This window comes from Mercenaria mercenaria, chromosome 15, assembly GCF_021730395.1.
Source record: "Mercenaria mercenaria strain notata chromosome 15, MADL_Memer_1, whole genome shotgun sequence".
NCBI lineage: Eukaryota > Metazoa > Mollusca > Bivalvia > Venerida > Veneridae > Mercenaria > Mercenaria mercenaria.
The window spans coordinates 11,318,533-11,346,179 of NC_069375.1; the positions used below are offsets into that span (position 1 = coordinate 11,318,533).

The 27,647-nt window shown below is 36.1% G+C and overlaps 1 protein-coding gene across 1 annotated transcript; it reads right to left on the reverse strand.

Annotated features, from left to right (window-relative positions):
* On the reverse strand, positions 1–27,647 carry LOC123546587 (glyoxylate/hydroxypyruvate reductase A-like). Its single transcript, XM_053524054.1, has 9 exons — positions 27,506–27,647; positions 26,058–26,095; positions 25,369–25,505; positions 22,048–22,124; positions 19,975–20,071; positions 16,545–16,665; positions 12,819–12,886; positions 9,596–9,725; positions 1–3,661 (listed from the first exon to the last, which is right to left on the reverse strand). Exons 1-9 carry the CDS (start codon positions 27,645–27,647, stop codon positions 3,575–3,577), a joined length of 897 nt encoding a protein of 298 aa, XP_053380029.1. The 3' UTR covers positions 1–3,574.

Sequence of the window (27,647 nt, forward strand, 5' to 3'; positions counted from 1 at the left end):
TTTATTAAATTCTGGTACAAACAAATAAATAGTCATAAGTAGATTAAGATCATACATTGAGGTATTTGTTGGGCCGAAACTTTTTAACAGCCTTAACTGCCTCTTTGCACCTAAATTTTGCTTTTACATTCTAAAATTTTTTTTCTCTGTACAATTTGTCAGTTGTTTTAAATGTATTTAAGATTTTCTTTATTGCAGTAATTGTTCTGTACCTTTTATAAGTTGCTAGTTGTTTCCATGCATTCTAAAGATATTTTCTGGTTGATGCAAGGTTCTATTAGTTCCTCTGTATATTATATATTTGTTCTGTAGTTCCAGTTTTAATTTCAGGTTGATGCATTTTCTATAAATTGTAGTCTGTAATTGACTATTTCTTTTATAAATCTGGTATAATATATACCGGTAGTGGAAAATTTCTGCCAACAACATTAATGTGCCACAGAGCAGGAAGTTGCTGATGTAGGTGAGACAAAAAGGTTCTAACAGAAAAATTAAAATGAACATTAAAAGATGTTATTATTTATAAGACAGGTCAAACTCACAGCACATGTTGCAAAATGTACAAGTCATAACTTGCTAGGTCACGCAAAATAATCTGCAGAATAGTTTTAATATTTGTAATAACTAACATATGATTTGGCTTTCTGTATTTTCACAAAAAAAATACATCAACATAGTGGCATGCATAAATACCTGGTGACTCAAAGCTACAGCATCAACAACTTGTGAAATGTAAAAATTTAATGCAAGCAAACATCAGTCTTGTACAATGCACATATCAACTTGCAAAATAAATACACAGAACATCCTACCAAATGCAGCAACTTGTATAATGCATGGAAAAACCTTAAAAGGTACAAAAACAACTTTCATACCACATTTCTATAGCAATCTTTACAGGCACACATTTTTCAAAAAAGCTTTTACAATATTAACTATTATCATGCTAAACACGACTGATTCTGCCTTTGCAACAAGTGTAGACCAGTGCAGTCTGATTATGAGCTGCACTGTTCGCCATTCTGTCAGTTTTTCTTTTGTAAGCACCCCTTTTAACAGTTAATGGTACTGTCCAAATTGAAAGATGGACAGTTTATTATAGAAATTAATTTAGCAGGGTAAGGTTTAATACAAACAGATACAAATCTACAGATATAAAACTAAAGAAGACAAACAAATTTAGACACAGAAGACAAGAATAGATAGTTTGTGAAGTATTGTAACTAGTGGGTTTAATACAGATATTTAGTAGCAATCAATGTTCACATCAGCATCTCAAATACAAAGTGAGAGCTCTGAAGTCTTTTAGCAGTGTACACAAAGCTCTATTTGCCATATATTGTACTCTCAAGAACACTTTCTCTTTTGACTGTAGATTCCTATGCGTCTATTACGCCCATTATAGAAAATATACTATCTGACCTGTCAAGTATGCACAACAACTTACAAAATGTACCTTCTAACTAACAAAATGCCCAGAACTGCATGTAAAATGCACTTGTCAAATTTAAAGCTTACCATCCACAGTAAAAAAACCTGATAAATGTATATAATAATTTTCTAAATGTATATGATAATTCTCAAAACAGTACAGAACAATGTATAAACTGTACTAAGTAAGTCATAAAATGTACAGGGAAACTCAAAAATACTGTCAAACTAGAAGCTGTTTTTGTCACAATAACATATGTCTCCACTCTATGTATACCTTAAGCTTTGGAGGCCATTTTGTGCAGCGAAGTGGAACATGTCGGCGATATGCACAACTAGGCTTGGTACTGATCACTCCTGTAAAGTTTTGTCGAAATCTGTCCTGCAGTTTGACCTGTGAATGCCGGACAAGATTAATCTATTCTTTAGCTCTGGTGGCCTTTTTGTGCAGCAAAGCAGAACATGTCAGCGATATGCATAACTAGGCTTGATACTGATCACTCCTGTGAAGTTTCGTCGAAATCCAGCCAGCAGTTTGACCTGTGAAAACTGGACAAGATTTAGAAGTTTTGTGGAAATCCAGCCAGCAGTCTGACCTTAAAAGCCGAACAAGCTTAATGTGGACGGACAGACAGACGGATGGCAAAGGCAAAACCAATATGTTTCCCCCATTTTATAGGGGAGAGACATAATTATTTACTTTTATTGGCACAAAATTACAAGATACTGACCAAGAGGATATGAAATTGTTGATTTCAAACTCTGGAGATAAAACTGAACAAGAATTGTATATGTTGATTGGGATAAGATTTCATGTATTAACCCTTATCATGCTGAACACAACTAAGCCTTTGCCTGCACATCTGTGCAGTCTGATCAAGATCTCCATTGTTCGCCATTCAGTCAGTAACTTTTTGGAAAGCATCCCTTTTAACAGTTAATGGTACTTCCCAAATTGAAAGATGGACAAGTTCATTATAGAAATTTAACTGGGTAAAAGTTAAAGCAGCCAGAAAGTCCACAAAAATTAGCCACCTACAAATATTAATGCTTTTACAATATGTCTGGGGGACAGACATACTCAACTATCGGTTTAAAATTGCATAGTCGAAGAAGGGGCATAATTTTGTACACAGACACAGTTATGGAACCTGTGCACTGCACTGTAAGTCAGTTCATTAAAGTAATCATAAGCATTAAGTTTAAATCCAATCCCACATATTGTTACTGAGATACCAGTTTATATACACAATTTACCAAATTTGGGATGCAGACACAAACCACTGGGTGAGTGCAATAGCTTTACCTATTCTTCAGTGTCAAACTAAAATCAAGAAATGATCGTTAATGTGTATAACATTTAATTATGAATGTATATAAATACTTAACTAATTTATATATCCAGTAAAGTTAAATAAATTTGATTAGTATTTTCTGCATATAAAGTAAATATTTTATGAAAAAAAGATTGGCATTGGATATCTCTGAAAAAATCACTAACAATATATATAGAGATAAAAGGGCCTATTTTCTAGAAATCTAGGTAGACAGATATCTTTAGAAAACAAATAAATGAGTTGCTGTGTTTTGTAAACATCACTGCAAAAGTTAGAACTAGCAGCTATGTATTATGTTATTTAAAATCCATGATGTAAGACCACTTGAAATTTGAGTGGTTGGTAACATTCATGCTGAATTTGGGTGGTTTATCACATGTTATTTCATATCAACAACGGAAGTCCGCTCGAAATTTTGAAGGTTTATCACATGTTAATCATATCCATGCTGAAAGTCCTCTTGGATTTGAGTAGTTTATCACATGTTATTTAATATCCACACTGGAAGTCTTGAATTTGAGTGATTTATCACATGTTATCTAATACCTATGTGAAAAGTCCTCTTGAATTTGAGTAGTTTATCAGATGTTATTTAATATCCAGGCTGAAAGTCCACTTGAATTTGAGGGGTTTATCACATGTTATTCAACATCCAGGCTGAAAGTCCACTTGCAATTTGAGTGATTTATCACATGCTATTTAACATCCAGGCCAAAAGTTAACTTGAAATTTGAGTGGTTATCACATGTTATTTAATATAAGCATTACCAGTCCTCTTGAAATTTGAGCGATTTATGACATGTTTTTTAATATCCACGCTGAAAGTCCACTTGAAATTTGAGTGGTTTATTTTCGCAGTAAAGTTTATAATTTTCTACAAAATTTTCTGCAACCTGAAATAGAAAATAAATACAAAATTCAACTGAAAATTTGAGTTCAAGAATTTATAATAATAACACTTTACTAGCAAAATCAATCTAGAAATGCCTTCTGTACTGATTTACTGATATACAACAAAATGTTAATGAAAAGTTTGTTGAGTTTAGAGTCAGACCAACACAATTTTATGTCATATGGCAACTTTTCAAGCTTTTGAAGGCAGAGAAAGACTCCAGGTGGCCTTTGGGCATTATTTCATCATGGGCAGGTACCTGGGTAGAGCCACTAACCTTCCACAAGCCAGCTGGACAGCTTCCACACATTCAAGAAGAATTCTTTACAGTTAATAAATAGAGATGATATATAAAAATAACAAGAGGGTCATGATGACCCTGGATCACTCACCTGAGTAATTTGAGCTACATGTTTCAAATGTCAAACTGATGATAAAATATTAAGAAAGTCAGTGGGTCACATTCATGGTCAATGAAATTCAGTTTTACGATTGGTGTGCAAAACTGTGTATATCATCAAAATTTCAAGGCTGTATCTTTAAAAACAAGAAAGCAGGTCAGTAGATCAAGGTCACAGTCAAGTGACATCATATTACTTTGGGTCATCAGGTAATTATAATCAAACAGTCTTGGAAATAGGTTCAAGTGATTTTTTAAGTATTTTTCCTATATAACTCACATAATAACTAAGTGACCCCAGGGCGGGGCCTCTTTAACCCCAGGGGCATAATTTGAACAATTTTGGTTGAGGACTACTAGACAATGCATCATACCAAATATCAAAAGCCTAGGTCTTACAGTTTCAGACAAGAAGATTTTTAAAGTTTTTTCCTATGTAAGTCTATATAAAACTTGGGACACCCAGGGCAGGGCCTCTTTTCACCCCAGGGGTACAATTTGAACAATTTTGGTTGAGGACCATAAGACAATGCTACAAACCAAATATCAAAGGTCTAAGTGTTGTGGTTTCAGACAAGAAGATTTTTAAACGTTTTTTCCTATATATGTCTATGTAAAACTTGGGACCCCCGGGGTGGGGCCATATTTGACCCTAGGGGGATAATTTGAACAATCTTGGTAGAGGACCACTAGATGATGCTACATACCAAATATCAAAGCCCTAGGCAGTGTGGTTTTGTACAAGAAGATTTTCAAAGTTTTTCCTATATAAGTCTATATAAACCATGTGACCCCCAGGGCGGGGCCATATTTGACCCTAGGGGGATAATTTGAATAATTTTGGTAGAGGACCACTAGATGATGCTACACACCAGATATGAAAGCCCTAGGCCCTGTGGTTTTGGACAAGAAGATTTTTAAAGTTTTTCCTTTCGGTTGCCATGGCAACCAGAGTTCTACATGGAATTCAATTTTTTTAATAATTTTGAATGGGGGCCACCCAAGGATCATTCCTGTGAAGTTTGGTGTAATTCTGCCAAGTGGTTTTCAAGAAGAATATTTTTTTAGAAAATGTTGACGGACACATGACACATGACGGACGACTGACGATGGACGACTGACGGCGGACATTGAGCGGTCACAAAAACTCACCATGAGCCTTTGGCTCAGGTGAGCTAACAAAGATAAATGCAACTTTAGATCTTCCAACAATATTTCATTATTTTGGCTCTCAGTATCTATCGATCCATAAAAACATGAGGGCCATGATGGCTCTAGATTGCTCACCAGAGTTTCACAGCTTAAACATGTAACAATTTTGGGAAAGTGTCATCTAAAAAGCATTTCTGCCAAAACACTGAAAACTGGCATGCATTTTCAGTGGCAGCCTTGCTTTTCTGACAAATCAAATTGGTTTAAATGAGTTATGAAGAAGGCCAGAAAAGGAACATTTGTGTGAAATTATTTTGAAATCAGTCTTAAAGTGTTTCAAGAGATTTTATTAAGTTTTGAAGATTTTTTTAAATTTTAGCTGCGATGGTTATGTTCTAAAACACATATGAGAAAAATCTGAATAACTTAAGTATAGAGTCACCCGAGATACATTTGTGTGAAATTACTTCAAAATAAGGCTAGCAGTTTCTGACAAGAAGATGTTTAAAGTTTCTGCTGTAACAAGAAAAGGAAATGAGACAATTCCTGATGGCCATCTTTTTTTACAAATCTGATTTATTTGAACAGTCTTGGTAGTGGGTCACCTAAAAGATAAAAAGTTCTCATCTACATCCACAAAACAGTTTCAGAGAAGATGTTGTTCCAAGAAAACAGACAGACAGTGACTGATCACAATAGCTTGAAGTGCTCAGAGAAAGCCCAAAACCAGGAATAAGTAAGAAACTAGAGATTGCTTTTGAAAAAGTACATGTCTCCCTCGACTCCCCATATCACTTCATCTAAAAGGAACTGTTAACTGATATTTAACATGTTTGAAGCACAAACAGATGTATTGGCATTGTTGTGACATGAGTGGAAGCTAAGTTCTGTATGTCTTGTCACTAAGGTTGACATTGGTATAAAAAGAGTGAAAGATCCGAAGCTGACTTCTGATCCCACCCTATAACTTTGACCTTAAACTATGACTGACAGCTGCATTCATCTGGTCTGATCATTGTTTAAACATTTATGCCAGGTATTTGAAAATCCTTTTATTTACAGAGCAAACCTAAAAAACTCTACACCCAAACCATTCAAGGCTGATTACTGGAGCTTTATGTGGGGGGGGGGATTACTTTTCATGGTTGCATCAGGCTACAAAATGAAATAATGACAAACAATTAACAAGAGGGTCATGATGACCCTGGATCGCTCACCTGAGTAATATGAGCTACATGTTTCAAATGTCAAAATGATGATAAAATATAAAGAAAGTCAGTAGGTCACATTCATGGTCAATGAAATTCAGTTTTACGATTTGTGTGCAAAACTGTGTATGTAAATTTCAAGGCTGTATCTTAAAAAACAAGAAAGTAGCTCAGTAGGTCAAGGTCACAGTCAAGTGACATCAAATTACTTGGGGTCATCAGGTAATTATAATTAAACAGTCTTGGAAATAGGATCAGATGATTTTTTAAGTATTTTTCCTATATAACTCACATAATAACTAAGTGACCCCAGGGCGGGGCCTCTTTTCACCCCAAGGACATAATTTGAACAATTTTGGTAGAGGACTACTAGACAATGCATCATACCAAATATCAAAAGCCTAGGTCGTATGGTTTCAGACAAGAAGATTTTTAAAGTTTTTTCCTATATAAGTCTATATAAAACTTGGGACACCCAGGGCAGGGCCTCTTTTCACCCAAGTGGTACAATTTGAACAATTTTGGTAGAGGACCATAAGACAATGCTACAAACCAAATATCGAAGGTCTAAGTGTTCTGGTTTCAGACGAGAAGATTTTTAAACTTTTTTTCCTACATAAGTCTATGTAAAACTTGGGACCCCCGGGGCAGGGCCATATTTGACCCTAGGGGGATAATTTGAACAATCTTGGTAGAGGACCACTAGATGATGTAACATACCAAATATCAAAGCCCTAGGCCATGTGGTTTTGTACAAGAAGATTTTCAAAGTTTTCCCTATATACATGTCAGTCTATATAAACCATGTGACCCCCGGGGAGGGGCCATATTTGACCCTAAGAAAATAATTTGAACAATCTTGGTAGAGGACCACTAGATGATGCTACATACCAAATATCAAAGCCCTAGGCAGTGTGGTTTTGTACAAGAAGATTTTCAAAGTTTTCCATATATAAGTCTATATAAACCATGTGACCCCCGGGGCGAGGCCATATTTGACCCTAGGAGAATAACTTGAATATCCTTGGTAGAGGACCACTAGATGATGCTACATACCAAATATCAAAGCCCTAGGCCCTGTGGTTTTGTACAAGAAGATTTTCAAAGTTTTCCCTATATAAGTCTATATAAACCATGTGACCCCCGGGGCAGGGCCATATTTGACCCTAGGAGGATAATTTGAACAATTTTGGTAGAGGACCACTAGATGATGCTACACACCAGATATCACAGCCCTAGGCCCTGTGGTTTTGGATAACAAGATTTTTAAAGTTTTTCCTATCGGTTGCCATGGCAACCAGAGTTCTGCATGGAATTCAATTCTTTGAACAATTTTGAAAGGGGGCCACCCAAGGATCATTCCTATGAAGTTTGGTGTAATTCTGCCCAGTGGTTTTCAAGAAGAAGATCTTTTTAGAAATTGTTGACGGACGACACGACGACCACGACGGACATCGAGCGGTCACAAAAGCTCACCATGAGCCTTTGGCTCAGGTGAGCTAAAAATAATTCATTTCAGCAACAAATTTCATTCCTGATTAATTAAATGATGCTAAAGAACTGGACATTTGACATAACCTTGAACAATATGAATGAATCCGACCTTTAACCTACTGGCCCCCTAAACAATAGGGATAATGTACTGACCACAGGCAATCATGCATTTAGATTTGACCACTGTAAGTCTGTGACTTCTCCAAGAATTGCAAGAGAACAGTTTTCAGTCTAAAAGGTCACTGTGACTTTGACATATTAAATAACAACAAGCAAAATCATTGGCAAGATGTACAGATCACCAGCAATCAACCATCCTTAATTTGCAATATCATCCTTGTAACTTCAAGACTACTCCAGTTCTTGAGCAGAAATTTATTTCAGTCTGAAGGTCGATGGGACCTTGAACTTTCACCTGCTAACTCCCTACACCCACCCGCTCCCCTCCCCCATCCACACATACGAAACAAGAGTGCCGCCAAGCGGGGCAATATACGCCCGAAGGGTTACATCAGAGGATGGGAGCAAAATTTAAAGCACTTGACTGTTGAAGCCCAAAGGACAGGAACAACAAAAAAGAAGAAATTCCAAAAAAAAAAAAAAAATTCTAAGTCCATAAAAAAATTCTTACCGGGTAAAGTTATGTCAAAATACATCTAAAAATTGGATGTACCATCCATGTTGTACCACAGAAAAGTGGTCTCGGTTTTTCCCTACGGCCAATAATAAAAAAGTTTCAAAATAAGCTATTTATAGTAACAAAAAAGGGAAGTAATTCAAAAACAAAAATTATTGTAAGAGAACAAAAAAGGATCTGCAAAATAAAAACAAGAGCACTGCAATGCAGAGCAATATACACAAAGCAAAGTCACATATGACCTTTGACCCCTAAGTGTGACCTTGACCTTGAAGCAAGTCATCCAAAACATGCGCTCTGCACGTGGCCTCAGTGTGGTGAACATTTGTGCCAAGTTTCTTTGAAATCATTCAAGCAGTTCAAGAGTTACAGAGCGGACACGAAACACACTCATATGACCTTTGACCCCTAAGTGTGACCTTGACCTTGAAATGACACATCTAAAACATGTGCTCTGCATGTCGTCTTGGTGTAGTGAACATTTGTGTCAAGTTTCTTTGAAATCCTTCAAGGGGTTCAAGAGTTACAGAGCGGACTCGAAATTGCACAGACGGACACCGGGACCATAACATAATACGTCCCTTCGGGCGTATAATAAAAGGATCGTCTGCTTCTGACCACAAGCAATCATCCTATAGTTCGACACTGTACGCCCACATTTTCCCAAGTTTGTGAGTGAAAACTTTCTTCAGTCTGAAGGTCAATCAGTCTGTGAAGTTTGAGTATTAAAGGTCCAGTGTTGCTAAAGTTATAAGAGTAGAAATAATTTTCAGTCTAAAGGACGCTGTGATCTTGACCTTTGGTCTACTAACACCAAAACAAAAGGTGCATCGTTCTATAAAATTTGACTCAAGAAGGCCAAACCATTCTCCAGCCTAAGCATCTACAAATGACATGATGGACAGGCAAACAGACTGACATGAGTAAAAATATATACACACTCTGAAGGAGGGCATAATCAGTTTTCTTCTAGGTCTCAGGAAATCTTAAAAGGAAACTTAACAGGCACCTTTACTATGCACTGATTAATAAGTAAAAACTTACCTGATTGGTTAAGCACACCCCAGCTATATGTGGTGTTATAATTACACCTGGAAGATTCCATAAAGGACTTTCCTCAGGTAAAGGTTCTGTTTGAAACACATCTAACACTGCACCACATATCCATCCCTCCCTGAAATACAAAAAAACCTGGTTTAAGTCATTCTTCCTTGCTTGTAATTGTACCATACAGAAAATGGCTTTGACCGCCATGATCGTCCTAGATTGATCAACCTTGTTTCACAGCAGGCTTGAACAAAGTTGGTAGAGGGTCAACTAAGGAGCATTTGCATGAAATGATTTTAACATCAGGTTAGCGCTTTCAATGGAGAAGATTGTCAATCTTTTCCATATAGACATATTAGAGAAAACTACCTCTGCCTTAAAGGAGTCATGTTTTTAGACAAATCAAAATAGGAAGGAATCTGGCAGTCAGCCAAGAAACATTGTTGTAAAATTATTCTGGAATCATGCAGCAGTTTCTGAGAAGATTTTTAAAACTTCCATATGTATACTGAAACAACAGTGGCAAACTGTCGCAACATACGCCATAACTGCAAATTACTTTTTACCTTTTAAAAACTCTATTTATTGCGCAGAGCAGTCTAGTTCTCAGTCTTCTCAATTTCGACTAATTCAAGGGCCTCAACTCTAGAGCAACAAAGACTGTTCACCTAGTTATCAAACCTGGCAAACATAATAGGTCCATAAACATTCTGACTAACTTTGGCAGATAAGAACTGCTTTAGTTATCAGTGGACGCTGTAAATCAGTGGTCATATCTCTATAGAGACTTGGGAGGATCCAGCTGGTTATTGAATTTGACTGAGACATTATACCCATTGTGATCAAATTTTGTGGACAATAGATAACAAGAGGGCCATGATGGCCCTATATCGCTCACCTGTTATCATTGCACTTGAGGACAAGAAGGTCCTCAGAAATATATCTAAGTCCAAAGGACAGGAACAACAAAGGAAAGAAATTTAACCAAAAAGAAAAAAAATTCTTACAAGGTACAGATATGTCAAAATACACCTAAAATTGGAGGTACCATCCATGTTGTACCACAGAAAAGTGGTCTCGGTTTTTCCCTACGGCCAATAATAAAAAAGTTACTAAAAATAAGCTATTTATAGTAACGTAAAAGGGAAGTAATTAAAAAGAAAATTATTGCAAGTGAACAAAAGAAGGATCTGCCAAATAAATCTGTTGATATAAATGAAATTTCAGATCAGTATCTTCATTAGTTATGGAGATATACCCATTTTAATTTGAAATAAAGGGAGGTAATCTGACATAAAATCAGTCCATAGTTATCTACCCTGATTGGCTCAGTGCAACTAATGACAATAATGAAATTTCAAAAAAGTGCTATAAGTACTTACTGATATAAATCCATTTTGATTACAATCAGGGGAGGTAATCAGATACAAAATAACTCTGGAACCTACGATTGGATCTGATTTGCCATGGAATCCAAGATTTATTGTTGTTGAAGATATTTTGGAAGTTTGTATCAAATAAAACCATAAATGAAGTCTCTATATGGCTGCGAAAGCCAAAATAGCCAATTTTGGACCTTTAAGGGGCCATAACTCTAGAACCCATAAAGGAATCTGGCCAGTTCAAAAAAGGAACCAAGAGCTTGTGGTGATACAAGTTGTGTGCAAGTCTGGTTAAAATCAAATCATAAATGAAGCTGCTATTGTGCAGACAAGGTCAAAATAGCTAATTTTGGCCCTTTCAGGGGCCATCACTCTGGAACCCATTATGGCATCTGGCCGGTTCAATAAAGGAACTGAGATCTTATGGCAACAAAAGTTTTGTGCAAGTTTGATTAAATTCAAATCATAAATGAAGCTGCTATTATGCAGACAAGGTCAAAATAGTTAATTCTGGCCCTTTCAGGGGCCATAACTCTGGAACCCATAAAGGAATCTAGCCAGTTCAAAAAAGGAACCAAGATCTTATAGTGATACAAGTTGTGTGCAAGTTTCGTTAAAATAAAATCATAAATGAAGCTGCTATTTTGCAGACAAGGTCAAAATAGCTAATTCTGGCCCTTTCAGGGGCCATAACGCTGGAACCCATAATGGAATCTGGCAAGTTCAAGAAAGTAACCAAGATCTTATGGTGATACAAGTTGTGTGCCTGTTTGGAAAAAATCAAATTAAAAATAAAGCTGCTATTGTGCAGACAAGGTCAAAATAGCTGATTTTGGCCCTTTCAGGGGCCATAACTCTGGAACCCATAATGGGATCTGACCAGTTCAAGAAAGGAACCGAGATGTTATGGTGATACAAGTTGTGTGCAAGTTTGGTTAAAATAAAATCATAAATGAAACCACTATCGTGCAGACAAGAAATTGTTGACGGAAGGACGCACGCACGGACGGACAGACTGACGACGGACGAAGGTGATCACAAAAGCTCACCTTATCACTATGTGACAGGTGAGCTAAAAACTGCTGAAGTTAGAGAGCGGACAACTTTACTTGATGCCACCACATAATACATCCTGTTTCACAATCATATAAAAACTAGCCCCACCACCTGGTTGCCACATTTCTTTAACAAAGCAATGTTCACAGTTTAAAGGAATTTGGTTGAGGATCACCCAAAAAACTATTGTGTGAAATTGTTTTTTAAATTAGGACATCAGTTTCAGACTAGACAATGTTTGAAGGTTTCATGTAGTGATATAGAGGAAACTAACCCCGCCTCTTAGCAGCCATGCTTTTTCAACAATTCAGAACAACTTGAAGAAATTTGGCAGAGGATCATCCACAGTACACTGATGTGAAATTGTTTTGGACCCGAGTTAAAGGTTTCTGAGGGGATCTTTAAGTTTTCTTACTTTTGGCTGTATGGCAACCAGAATTTAGGTTTTAAGGAATTTGAATGTGAACCATCCAAGAACATGTATGAGAAAGACAGTTGAAAATGGCCATGTAGCTTTAAACAAACCTTGTTCATTGACTGTGATCATTACCACACCTTCTTGTATGACCCAAGGACTTTTTTTCTGGGAGCATACTTGAAAATGATTGAAATGAGTTTTAATCTATAAGCAAAATCAAACTTAACTGAATTATTTTAAACTCAAAATAACAGATCAAGTCATTACAACAATGATGAATGGTTATTCTCCTGTAAAATTCTAACATCACACTAACAATCAATATATCAGTATTATATATAACAGTTGTGATCAAAATGTTTACCTAATTGCCTTGACTAGTGACTGTTCATCTATAACATCACCTCTTCCCATGTTGATGAAAACACTTTTCTGAGAGAAAAAAACACTACATTAAGCTATGAAATAGTTCTAAGGTAATACTTATTTGTCAATTTTGCAGACAAGTCATCAACACAGTAGACATGTTTAAACCATAGAATGATATATCGTTAGAAACATGCTAGGATACTACAGAAAACAAGAGGCCCAAGTGGACCTAAGTTGCTCACCTGAGGAATGAGGACGACTTTGACCTAATTAGATCTTGCTTGTGACAAAGTATTAAATCTAAAAAAGAATTTAAAAAACAAGAGGGTCATTGACCCTAAAGTGCTCACCTGTGTACAAGGCTTCAAGTGTGTTTGTATAAGTACAGAGTAAGGTTTCTTCTAGGTTTGCCTATAGCCTATATTATAAACATGTCACACACACTTTTGAACCTAGGGCAATAATTTGAACAATTATGGTTGACATTACAAATCTGATATCACATGACAAATATCAAGGCTCTAGCTATTATTGATTCAGAGAAGAAGTGACAACGCCCCCAGGCAGCCATGTTTTTTGTCGAATCAAAATAATTTGAACAATCTTGGTAGAGGGTCACACAAAAACCATTTGTGTAAAATTATTTTAAACTCAGGCTTGCAGTTTCAAACAAGAAGATTTTTAAAGTTTCCACTATATACAAATAGGGAAAAGTGCATCACACCCTCTGGCAGCAATGTTTATTGATGAATCAAAATAATTTGAAAAATGTTGATAGAGGGCCACACAAGGACCATTTGTGTAAAATTATTCTAAAATCGGGCAAGCAGTTTCATACAAGAAGATTTTTAAAGTTTCCACTATATACATATAGGGAAAAGTGACCACGCCTGCATGTTTTTTGACGAATCAGTATAATTTAAACAATCTTGGCAGAGGTTGACATTAGGACCATTAGTGTGAACTTATTTAAAAATCGGACCACTGGTTTAGGAGATGTCATTTTAAATCTTTTCTATTTTTAGCTCTGGCAGCCCCTATGTGCAACCAAGTGGAACCGTTTGAACAACTTTGGTAGAGGACAGCCCAAGGAACATCATGGCCAAGTTTCATCAAAATCCATTCATTGGTTTTGGAGGAGATGTTGTTTAAACACAAATGTTGACGACGGACGATATGACGGACGGACACACGCACGCACGATGGACGACAGACACAGCGTGATCACAATAATTCTCCATGAGCACTTTATGCTCCGGTGAGCTTAAAATTAACTAGAGCTATCACTAAAGGTGATGAATGTACCCCCAGCATGCACTGACACAGTACATTGCAATTTGACACACACAAGATTGCATAATTATGTGGACTGTATGTATATAGACTGTATGTATACAGTATAGTAACAAAATACAAAGTCCCATAACTATGCAGAATATTTATCTAAAAGAACATATCATGCACCATGCACAACTAGGGTTGGTACTGATCACTTGTGTGAAGTTCCATTAAATTGTGTGCAAGGGTTCGGAAGATTAGGCGCGCACAAGATTGCATATGCAGACTGTATGTACATAGTATGTTAACAAGAAACAAAGTCCCATAACTCTGCAATTTTTGTCGTTGAAAGAACCTAACATGCCCCATGCACAACTACTGTTGTTACTGATCACCTGTGTGAAGTTTCATTAAATTGTTTCACGGGGATGAGGAGAGATGGTGCGCACAATATTGTGTCTATGTATATAGTATAGTTACAAAAAACAAAGTCCCGTAACTCTGCAATTTTTTTTTCTGAAAGAACCTAACATGCCCCATGCACAACTACTGTTGCTACTGATCACTTGTGTGAAGTTTCATTAAATTGTGTCACGGGGATGAGGAGAGATGGTGCGCACAAGATTGTGTCTATGTATATAGTATAGTAACAAAAAACAAAGTCTGTAACTCTGCAATTTTTTTTCTGAAAGAACCTAACATGCTCCATGCACAACTACTGTTGTTACTGATCACTTGTGTGAAGTTTCATTAAATTGTGTTAAGGGAATGAGGAGAGATGGTGCGCATAAGACTGTGTCTATGGACAGACAGACAACCTGAAACCAGTATACCCCCCCTTACAACTCTGTTGTCGGGGGGGTACAAAAAATTGAAATCAAAAACGACTTTTGAAAGGTATTTCTATTTTTAGCTCTAGCGGCCCCTAAGGGGGGCGAAGTGCCCCTATTTGAACAAATTTGGGAGAGGGCCATATAATGATGCCACAGACCAAGTTTAATGAAGATCCATCAAGCGGTGCATGGGATTTTTAGCTCTAGTGGCACCTTAAAGGGGCCAAGTGCCCCCATTTGAACAAATTTGGGAGAGGACTATATAATGATGCTTCAGACCAAGTTTGATGAAGATCCATCAAGCAGTTCATGAGAAGAAGTCATTTCAAGGTATTTCTATTTTTAGCCCTAACAGTCCCTAAAAGCAGCCAAGTGCCCCCCCATTTGAACAAATTTATGAGAGGACCTTATAATAATGCTACAGACCAAGTTCGCTGAAGATCCGTAGATGAAATTGTTTAAAGGTTTTTCTATTTTTAGCTCTAGCGTCCCTGCCCCCATTTGAACAAATTTTGAAAAAGACCATATGCTACAGATCAAGTTTGATGAAGATCCATTAAGCGGTTCATGTTAAGAAGTCGTTTAAACGTATTTCTATTTTAAGCTCTAGCGGCCCCTCAAAGGGGCCAAGTGCCCCCATTTGAACCAACTTGAAAGAGGACCTTATAATGATGCTACAGACCAAGTTTGATGAAGATCCATCAAGCGGTTCATGAGAAGAAGTTGTTTAAAGGTTTTTCTATTTTTAGGTCTTGCTGACCCTAAATGGGGCCAAATGCCCCCATTTGAACAAACCAGGATGCTACAGACCAAATTTGGTGTTATTCTGACCAGTAGTTTCAGAGGAGGAGATGTTTAATTAAAATTGTGGACAATGGACACCGGACGACAGACGCCGGACCATCCACCCTATACTAATAGCTCACCCTGAAATTTCAGTTCAGGTGAGCTAAAAATGCTGAAGATTCATCAAGTAGTTCATGAAATCATGTCACTTAAATGTTTTTTTTTCTATTTAAAGCTCTGGTGGACCCTAAAAGGGACCAAGCAGAACCATTGAAAAAATGTGAGAGAGGACCATACAAAGAAAGCTACAGATCAGGTTTGAGGAAGATCTTTCAACAATTCATGAGAAGAAGTTGTTTTCAGGTTTTTTTATCTTTAGATCTGGCGTCCTCTTAATGGTGCCAAGGAGAATCATATGAACAAATTTGTAAGAGGTCCATGATCAAGTTTGGTGTAGATGTATCAACTGGTTCAAAAACAGATTTTTTTAAAGTATTATTTTCTATCTTTAGAAGATTTTTAAAAATTTCAACTTCAAAGGCAAAGTGACCACACCCAATGGCGCCATGATTTTTGATAAACGGAATTAATTTGTAAAATTTTTGATAACTGTCACTCGAAAAACATTTTGGTAAATTATTCTAAAATCAGGCCAGCAGCTTTTGACAAGGAGATTTTTAGGTTTTCAACAATTATATACATATATTGAAAAGTGACAATGCCCCTCCTGGCAAGTCGTTTCAATAGGTCATCCCAAGCACTTGATGCTCAGATTAGCTAACACAGGCAAAAATATTTCGAAAACATGAGTGGTGATCACTTACCTTGGGTCTACAATGGGAGAACATGTCCCCTGATAATAGCCCGCGTGTTTCTGGAGTGCTAGGTAAAATATTGCAAACATAGTCACTGTCACGCAGAACTTCTGCTAACTCTGATGTTGTTCTGCAAGAAAACTAACATTTTATTACCTTTAAAAATGATATATTCATATAGTCTTTCAGAAGACTAGTAAATTCTTTTTCAAATAAATGTACTAGATAGTATCAGAATTATATTTTATTACATCATTCTAAAACGTCCATGGCCACAAATAACTGGCAAGAGATAATGCATAAAATTTGTAAAGATAAAATGTATTACTTTTTCTATTACTGATATTTCTAGGTTGTTAGCTTTGTATCGGGAAGTATGCACAAGTTCTGCAGCGGAAATATTGCGCGACTTTAGGAGCGACTTCTTCCGCTAAAGAATAAATGCATATTTCCCGATGCAAAGATACTAACCTGTTTGTTACATACGTATCTATATAGCATCAATTTGTGAAAAAGCATGAATAAGACTGACAATAACTAAATAAAAGAATTAATGCAACGACACACATTAAATTACGTCACGCACCTGATATGAAATTCAGGCGTCAGAGTATGGAAAAATATTGACGCTTCCGGTTCCATTGTAACTTAACAGTGAATAGTAACACGTATGTAATAATATCTTTATTCAAAGTGCCTATTAATTAATTATTGATATCTAAAGTACCGAAACATTCAAAACCTTTGAATAAGTTATTCCTGCGGCATGAAATGAACTCAACAATGTTAATGATGTACAGTGTATGTTTAGCAAGTCAAATAAAGTGTTACTGAAGACCAGTGTACTCAGTAGGGATTACTAAATTATTTAGTATATAATGGTTAAAGCTGGGGTCACTGCCATTGAGGATACTGGTATGAAATATGTAAGAAAGTGCTGCAACCATTGCAGGCTTAGAATTCATGTCAGATCCAGCCTGTTGTCACCTTCACAAAGTATCAATTACAAACCTGTTATACTATACAAACATTGGTGCACACAACTAGAGTTATCACTAAATGCGATAAATACCTCTAGACACCATTTTGATACTGGGAAAGTAAAATGTTGTGATCATGACCTTCGACCTTTAAGTGTAACCTTTCCATTAGACCTAGTGATCCAAGTTGTGCAATCTGCATGTCAACTGATGCTAGTTTAATGCGGACACAAGTTTAAGCCATTTGGTCTGTGGCCTCTAAGCATGACCTTGACCTTGGACCTAATGGCAGAATTTTTGGACTCTACAAATCATCTTGTTGTTCTAATTTTATGAAAATCATTCCAGTGGTTTAGAAGATATTGAGCTGATATGAATTTATGCTATTTGGTCTTTGACATCTTAAGTGAAACCCTGACCTTGTATCTAGTGTCCTGGGCCATGAACCCTCAAGTCAAGTCAAGTCAAGTGATATCTACTCACACAATTCGGTCTGAAGAGCTTTCGAAACTGACATGAAATTAAGCTTTTTTGACATTTGATCTCAAAGAGTGAACTTGGATCTATTGACCTAAGTTGCTTGCTCTGTCAGTCAATCTGATGAGGTTAACAACTGATTCTAGTTCTATGAAAATATGAAGTGGACCCAAAGTTAAGCTATTCTACTTTTGACCCCCAACAAAGACCTTGACCTTGGACCTTGTGACTTCTGCTGTACACTCTAAATCTCTCCTTGGTGAGATAAACAACAGATGTCAGTTTTATGAAAATATTCCAATCTGTTCAGACAACTCGGGAAGGACACAAAATTAAGTTATTTGACATCTGACCTTGAAGTGTGAGCTGGACCTTGGTCCTAGTTACCTGGGTATGTTGTCTTGATGAGTACAACCACTGATGCTAGTTTTTATGAAAATCATCCTAACAGTTTAGAAGACAGGACAAACAAGAGCTCCGCCAAGCGGGGCAATATACGCCCGAAGGGTTACATCATAGGATGGGAGCAAAATTTAAAGAACTTGACTGTTGTAGCCCAAAGGACTGGAACAACAAAAGGAAAACTTCAAAAAACAAATCTAAGTCCACAAAAAAAATATTCAAAGTCCACAAAAAAAATCCTTATCAGGTACAGGTATGTAAAAATACACCTAAAAATTGGAGGTACCATCTATGTTGTACCACAGAAAAGTGGTCTCGGTTTTTCCCTATGGCCAATAATAAAAAAGTTTCAAAATAAGCTATTTAAAGTAACATGAAAGGGAAGTAATTAAAAAAAATATTGTAAGTGAACAAAAAAGAGATCTGCCAAATAAAAACAAGAGCACTGTAATGCAGAGCAATATACACAAAGCAAAGTCATATATGACCTTTGACCCTTAAGTGTGACCTTGACCTTGAAGCGAGTCATCCGGAACATACACTCTGCACGTCGTCTCAGTGTGGTGAATATTTCTGCCAAGTTTCTTTGAAATCCTTCCAGCAGTTCAAGAGTTACAGAGCGGACACGAAACAAACTGATATGACTTTTGACCCCTAAGTGTGACCTTGACCTTGAAGCGAGTCATCCGGAACATGCACTCTGCATGTCGTCTTGGTGTGGTGAACATTTGTGTCAAGTTTCTTTGAAGTCATTCAAGGGGTTCAAGAGTTACAGAGCGGACACGAAACAAACTGATATGACCTTTGACTCCTAAATGTGACCTTGACCTTGAAGCGAAATATCTAAAACATGCGCTCTGCACGTCGTCTCGATGTGGTGAACATTTGTGTCAAGTTTCCTTGAAATCCTTCATGGGGTTCAAAAGTTACAGAGCGGACACAAAATTGCTAACGGACAGACGGACCGACAAACGGACACCAGCGTCATAACATAATACGTCCCTTCGAGCGTATAAAAATTAACTTATCTGACCTGTGACGTCAAGTGATTTTGTTGGGTTTTACATCAATTATAGGCCATATGTTGACTTTCCAGCTTTTTATGATGGAGGAAGATCCCAGTGTCCCTACAGACATTATTTCAGGCACAAGCAGGCACCTGGGTAGAACCACCCACCTTCCATATGCCAGCTGGAAGACTTCTTCACATGAAAGAATTTTACACCCACAATGAGGTATTGAAACTACAGCACTGAGGGGCTAGTGATTCAAAGTCCTCAGCCACAGAGGCCTCAAAGTGTGCCATTGACCTTGGACCTAGTGAAATAGGTTGTGCACTCTGCTTATCAATTATACAATTTATGTTAGTTTTATTAAAATCATCCCAGTGTAGATAAGAAGATGAGGAGTGGACACAATGGACAAAAGGGAGGGATGGACATATGCTGCATGACTTCAATATACATCCCCCTCCCCCCCAACCCCGAATATATTTTGTATCTGAGGGTATCAAAACTCCATCAACACACTGCTACAAATGTTTGAGTGAATTAGAAGTACCTGTTCAGTAGAACACATACCTATATTGTGATACAGCCGGACATCTTTTTTCCTCTGATGGCTGGCTTCGAGTTACACCAATAACTGTCATACCTGAGGCATTACACAACCTTGCCACTGAAACATATTCAAACATAAACATGAAATTTTCAGCATGTTTGTCATCTAATTCTTTAACATAATGCTAGGAATGAGGCAAGGTCTGATATTCTTGTGCAGTTTTTATAAGTATTGCCACTGAGAATTTTCACTCTGAAGTACACTGTATTTGTTTTGTTTTTGTTGGGTTTAATGTCCCACCAACACAATTATAGGTCATATAGCGACTTAAAGTACACTGTAACCTTGACCTTTGACAAAATGAGGTTAAAACATTATACAGATTGCAAGTTATTATCTACAGTTAACTGAAGTTTGACTAATGTATATGCAAGTGTTCTTCAGTTACTGACAGAAAATGGTTTTCAGGCTAAAGGCTAAAAGACAATGACCTTTGACCTAATAACACTTAGTATCATACAATGATATTTATGGTCATAATTTAGTTTCAAGTGCTCTCCAGTTATTGTAATTTTGTATATATCAAACACAGATATAGACCAAATATAAATAAATTTGCCTAAATACATTGTATTTAAATCATAAAATGCACAATTCTTTATATATTTCTATTATACTTTTATGCAGTCTATAGAAAAACCTAAGAATGAAAAAGAAAATAAGTAAATCTGTTATGTTTTTACAATACTGTTGTATTGCAACTACCCCATGGTACTTTTACTTTTTATTTCACTATTGGCTCAATTTCACTATTGGCCAAGATGGCCCTATATCGCTCATCTGAGTTTAATTGCTTACTTAAACAAATTTCTTTGCTTAAGCTTCATTAACAAAAACTAGGCGAGTAGGTCATGGTAAAGATTATTCAAGATAACTACTGAAATCTGTTTAGAAATTTAAATTGGTGGTCCAAATTTCTTTGCTGTAGCTTAAAAAACAAGAACGTAGGTCAGTAATTCATGGCTGAAAGAACTGAAGATGAATATTGAAATCAGTATTAGAAGTATAAACATGGTCCAAATTTCTATGCTGTACCTTCAAAAACAAGAAAGTAGGTCAGTAGGTCATGATTACCGGTAAGACAATTCAAGATGAATATTGAAATCTGTATCAAACATTATGCTGGTGGTCCAAATTTCTTTGCCACTGCTTCAAAAACAAATAAGTCTATGTAAAACAAGGGACCACCCAGGCTAGGCCTATACTGACCCCAGGGTCATGATTTGAACAATCTTTAGAGCATAACACATACCAAATATCTAAGCTCTGGGCCTTATGGTTTAAGACATTTAAGAATTTTTAAAAGGTTTTTCCCTATACAAGTCTATTTAAACCATGTTCCCCCAGGGCGGGCCATATTTGACCCTAGGGGGGTAATTTGAATAATCTTGGTAGAGGACCACTAGATGATGCTACATACCAAATATCAAAGCCCTAGGACCTGCAGTTTTGGACAAGAAGATTTTCAAAGTTTTCGCTATATAAGTCTATGTAATCCATGTGACCCCCGGGGCGGGACCATATTTGACCCTAGAGGGATAATTTGAATAATCTTGGTAGAGGACTATTAGATGATGCTACATACCAAATATAAAAGCCCCATGACATGTGGTTTTGGACAAGAACGTTTTTAAAGTTTTTCCTTTCGGTTGCCATAGCAACCAGAGTTCTGTAGGGAATTAAATTCTTTGAACAAATTTTAAAGACGACCATCCAAGGACATCCTTGTGAAGTTTCATCTAAATCGGCCTAGTGGTTTAGGAGGAGATGTTGTTTAAAGGAAAATGTGGCCGGACGCCAGACGGTGAGCGATCACAATAGCTCACTCTGAACTTTGTGCTCAGGTGAGCTAAACACAGTCATCAACTTTTGCCTTCACCATTAATGATGGGAAAATGATCTGCAATTTTCAGAGATCCAAGTGAAATTATGCTGTTGCTTACAAGCACCTATCTTATTTGGCAGCAACAATGGATCAAAGGGGAGGTCCTGATCATTTGAGGAGCATAGTACAAACTGACACATATATTCACCTTCTTGACCTATTTCTCCTACTCCAAGTATTCCAATAGTTAGGTCTGTCAAACTTCTGTAATGACTGTACTTCTTTCTGCAAGAACAAAAAGCATACTTAGATAATAGCTGAGACTAGCAACATTCCAACAATCATTTGTCACCTGGCGCCTAAATGTATCATGATTATTTTTTATGAACTTTCTTGTTGAACAACCAGACTTTTCTTTTAACAGTTCTGATAAATTTTGTTAGGCAGGACAGATAAGAATACTTTAGTTGCTCATATTTCAGGTTTGGAAAGTACTTGTCAAGTGTTCTTAGTTTTAATTTTAAATTTCCTTAGGACTCCACCTATATCTTTGTTTGATGGGATAAGTACTTGTAAGGTAATTACTTGACATGGGACTTGTTGAATGTTTCCTCTTTCACTTTCAGATAACTCCTACTAACTCTATAAGGTTGAACACAAATCACAAAGAATTAATCTGTACAAGGTCTTATTTGGGCATATAGTTTCTATGTTCTAGGGTTAATTTTGAATGAAATTATGAGGCTTTCAAATGTTCAAGATTTTGCAGATTTTTGTCATGATAAGAGATTAAACTGTGTAAGTAAGTAAGTAAGTAAGTTTTATTTGGCACAAGTGTACATGACATGGCAATATAGCGATAAAACAAATGACAAATCAATGCATAATAAATATTAAATAGTGACAAACCAACAAATCATTAGACAATTATATCATATTACTCAGCAAAGCCATGTAATGCTCACCAATACCAGGGATAACACAAAAAAGATGAAATGATTCTTCTTATTTCCATTGTGGTCCCTGTTATTGGCGACATGACACAGAAAGTCATGTTTACCTATTATATTTTTGAGTAATAAAGCAAGATACATAATCTTAAATACTAAATAATTTATGAAAGCTAACTGAGATCACATATATGTATCACAGTAAAGATTCATCACATAATATTTCATGAGGAATGATCAATGAATGGTGTGATAGCAAATGGTGTTGTCATAAAACTTTTTGAAATTATATAGCATTTGGAACATCAAGTATAATTAGTAATGCACTACGAATATCAAATATCATAAGTACTGCACTAGTTATAATCAGTTATGAACAAGGGATACAAAATATTGTTAGTACTGCACTAGTAATATAATTAGTTATGCATTCATAATATCAAATATCATTAGAAATAGTACTGCATTCGTTACTGGTACTGATTATAATCTTGAACAGATGATAAAGTCGACCACCTTCAAGTTATTCAATTGCAATTGTTTTTTTTATATAACTGAACATGCCGTCTAAAAGCAACCACTTAAAACACCAACAGGTGTAAACAAAAAAATTTTTTGTGGGTAAATATTCAGTATAAATAAATGACATATTTATCTGTTTAAAAAATATTTATCCAAAATTACTGGGGAAGAGGCGGTTCTTTGCGCATGCTCATTGTCAACACATCTGACATCGGGTCACTTTTCATTACTTGATCAGGAATGACTGTTGCAACATTTTTGGGAAAGTTACTATAGAGAATTTCTTTTAAATGACAAAGTGGTCGAATTTATCATCAGTTAACGTTTGTACAGTCCCCATCTTACATACCGCTTTCAGGGCCTCACTTCTTGTGAGTTTACTTAGTAAATATAAATTTAAGCTATGTCAATTATTCAGTAAGAGCTAACCTTTATTTTGATACCAACCATTAATAACAATTTGTAGAAATAAAAAAGTTACAGGTAAAAAACCTCATTTTCAGTCCAAGTTTATCATCAGTACCAGTATATAATAAGTAATGCACTAGGAATATCAAATATCATAAGTAATATAATTAGTAATACAGTCGGGATATCAAATATCATTAGAACTGCACTAGTTATAAAATAAGTAATGCACTACGAATATCAAATATCATTAGTACTGCACTAGTTATCATTAGGTTATTTAACATTGTTCTGTACAATACGGAGATATATTTGGATGAGCCTAGCGGCTCGTCCAATATGGTTTTCTCAGCTGGGTACGAGTCCAAATATATCTCGTATTGTACAGTACAATGTTAAATAACCTTTTTATTCTATATCTATTTTATCTTACTATAATAATAGTTTAAATTAAAAATGTTTCACTGATTATTGTATTCCTGCCTTTTCAAGTTCTTCCCAGCTTGGTATGAGTGCAAATACATATTATACAGAACAATGTTAGGCCTTAAATAACCTTTTTATTCTATATTTATTTCACTTCATACGTAATATATGTATTTCATTGACTGTTGTTTTTTCATCATTAAAAAAAGTATATGGTGCAACCTCCCTACAACAGCCATTTGGCGATTTGGGTGGTAACAATACTTGGCTGAGATATTATGCCCACAAACATTGTCAGCAAGTTTGGTGAAGATCGGATGAAAACTGTTCCACTTAAAAGAGCGGACAAGGCTAAATTCCCCGTTTTTCGAGTAATTCAAGGACTATAATCAAAGAGCTTGGTACAATTTGGCTGGTTATCGAAATTGGCCGAGATGTAATGCCCACAAACATTGTCAGCAAGTTTGGTGAAGATCCGACGAAAACTGAATTATAGAGCAGACATGTTTTGGATGCTGACTGCCCGTCTGTTGCCATTCATAATCTTCTCCATTTTGTTTCTTAACTGTTAAATAAAAACTGCTGAGGTAGCTATTCAGACAGTCAGGGCTGATACCAATTTCTAGGTTTCGTCTGGAACGGCTTCTTTAAGCGACTTTTCAAATATTCCAACATCTGATGATCCTTTATACTGTATTTTTAAATTTTTGATTATTAACGAACGTTTTAATATCTAAATCAGATAGCATTGTTATCCCTTGAATCGTTTTTGTGTGTTGTAAACAAAAAACTCAAATTAAATCCAGATTTCGAGATGCATAATCAAACTCTGTACACAGAGCGCCTACTTCATCCGATTTACATTTGGAACATTTTCACGCGTTTCGGGCTTTATCGCATGTAACATGGGACTGTTGAACCGTCCAAATACACAAAATACAGATTTTTTGTACGCGCGTGCATCCAAATACAGAAAATACAGGATTTTTGTACGCACGTGCATCCAAATATCGTAATATATTGTACAGTCACGTGTTGCAAATGAACGTTCGCGATTGGATAGATAAAATAGGTATAGAATAAATCATAAGTAATGCACTACGAAAATCAAATATCATTAGCGCTGCACTAAGAATATAACCAGCAACAGAATTTTCAATGACAACAATACAACTGAAGCATTACAAATTAGCTACATCTGGTTACAGTGGAATTTACCTTACTTGTTCCACATCCTTTGCTCCTGGTCTTTAGCTACTTCAATGATAGATCTCTCTTTTGTCAGAACGTAACCAAGCACATATTCTGCCATGAATCTGTTAAAAGCACCACCCATCCTTGTAATTGTAAATGACGGTGGCTAAAAGTTGAAAAAGTAAAAAGAATATTATCATTTTACAATCATATTATAACTATTAATTATGCTTTCTTCCGTACCAAAAACAAATTTACATGTATAACCAATTATGTCAAATCTGCATATATTCTAAGTAACATAGTATAGATAAGTCATAATACACAATACTTCAAACAACAAAAAGCTGCATTTATTTTGTCTATCATAAAGAACTTCTGTTTACCCAAAAGTAATTATTGCAATAACATTATGGCTCTAGAAGGGTGGATAGTCTGGTTGGTGTGTTACTGGAAACTGCATCTTGAGTCTTTTGATTTAATTGAAATGCTATTACCTTAAACCTTACACCTTTCTGGCAAAACAATCAATGCAAAAGCAATGCTGTAACAGGCAATTTCTTTGATGAAATGCCATTATCTAGTTATATTACCACAAAAGTTTACCATACTATCATATTCATTGTATATCATAAATGAAATCCTCAATGAAAGAACATAAACTCATGAAGAGTCAGGGACAGATTAAATTTTAGAATATCAAATGAAAGCTGTTTACCTTTTCTTTTCCAATTTCTTTGATTAAAGTTTCTACACCTGGAATGGATTTAAAAATGACATGACACTTTAAAGTATGCTTTAAACTTTTATGTAAGTAAGAATGAATTATAGCTACCAGGCAGTGCTAGAAGCCTTTGTATAAACATATTTAATAAGAATCTTTAATATTTAATTAGAATTTTCATGAAAGACTGTTAAAAACTGTTTGTTAAACATGTGTGCCCTCCATGACGGCCTGTCCGAGTCAAGTTTGTGTCATGTCTTCTCACTGAACAGCACAGGTAAAAGTGTTCTTTGGTTATTGAAACCATTTCCAGTCTCTACATTACTGTGACCTTAACAAAGATCATCTACTGACTGCTGGCAATTATCATTAGAAGACTGACCGCCACTGATTACTGAGAGGAAACTGTTTTCTGACTCAATATCACTGTGACCTTTGACCTACTAGAATTCATCTATTGACCACATGCAATTATTCTTTGAAGTTTGGCGACTGTATGCCAAAGTGCTCTTAGCTATTCAATGTGAACCATGTCCAGTCTTGAGATAACTGTGACCTTGGCCTTTTACCTACCGACCCCTGAAAAAATAGGAGTCATATACTTACCTAAGAAAATCAGCCTATAAAGTTTGATCAATGTGCGATGAAGCATTCTCTACTTATTGATCAGAAACCAAATGGGCTACTGACTGACAGATAGGCAGACCAGATATTAGCAAAAAATGAGGCAATCCAGAGGTCACTAGTTCAAGCCAAACTAGAGTAACTATCACACCTCTATCAGTCAATGCAGTTATCCACTACTGAGAGGAAACTGTTTTAACCTACTAGGATTCATCTATTGACCACATGCAATTATTCTTTGAAGTTTGGCGACTGTATGCCAAAGTGTTCTTAGCTATTGAGTATGAACCATGTCCAGTCTTGAGATAACTGTGGCCTTGGCCTTTTACCTACCGACCCCTTAAAAATAGGGGTCATCTACTTACCTAAGAAATTCAGCCTATAAAGTTTGATCAATGTGAAATGAAACATTCTCTACTTATTGATCAGAAACCAAATGGTCTACTGACTGATAGATAGGCAGACCAGATATTAGCAAAAATTGAGGTAACCCAGAGGTCCCTAGTTCAAGCCAAACTAGAGTAACTAGTATCAGTCAATGTAGTTATCCACTTTTTATGCTACGCTGATAATATGAAAACAATACTAACCTTTTCTGAAACTGGGATAAAAACATTGAGGCAGGTTGGCAAAGAAGCTGAAAAAATCCTTGACATTTAACATTTGTACAGATTTATGCTAATCAAGAGTCTTATCTTTAAGAGAAAATGAGAATGAATAAACATGCAATCATGACATGACCTGGATTTTAATTTTGTCTTTTTAATAAGTATATTATTAAAGCATCACAATCAATAACAAAAACAAGCTAAACCTACCTGCCCAAGTACTGGCTGCCCACTTTAATTTCTTTGCAGTGTAAGCTACATCCATGATAACTGGAGTATCAGCCAACAATATCTCAGCATTTTCTTCTATACTTTTCTTGTCACTGGGTGTCAAAGCGCCTGAATTGATCAT

Excerpts from the sequence above, each read along its gene's own strand:
- LOC123546587 (XM_053524054.1), bottom strand. The coding sequence starts at position 27,647 with ATGATCAATTCAGGCGCTTTGACACCCAGTGACAAGAAAAGTATAGAA. Across the intron at positions 22,125-25,368 it reads GAGCAAAGGATGTGGAACAA|AAAGAAGTACAGTCATTACA; the intron begins GTAAGGTAAATT and ends TTGTTCTTGCAG. Across the intron at positions 12,887-16,544 it reads TCTCCCATTGTAGACCCAAG|AAAAGTGTTTTCATCAACAT; the intron begins GTAAGTGATCAC and ends TTTTTCTCTCAG.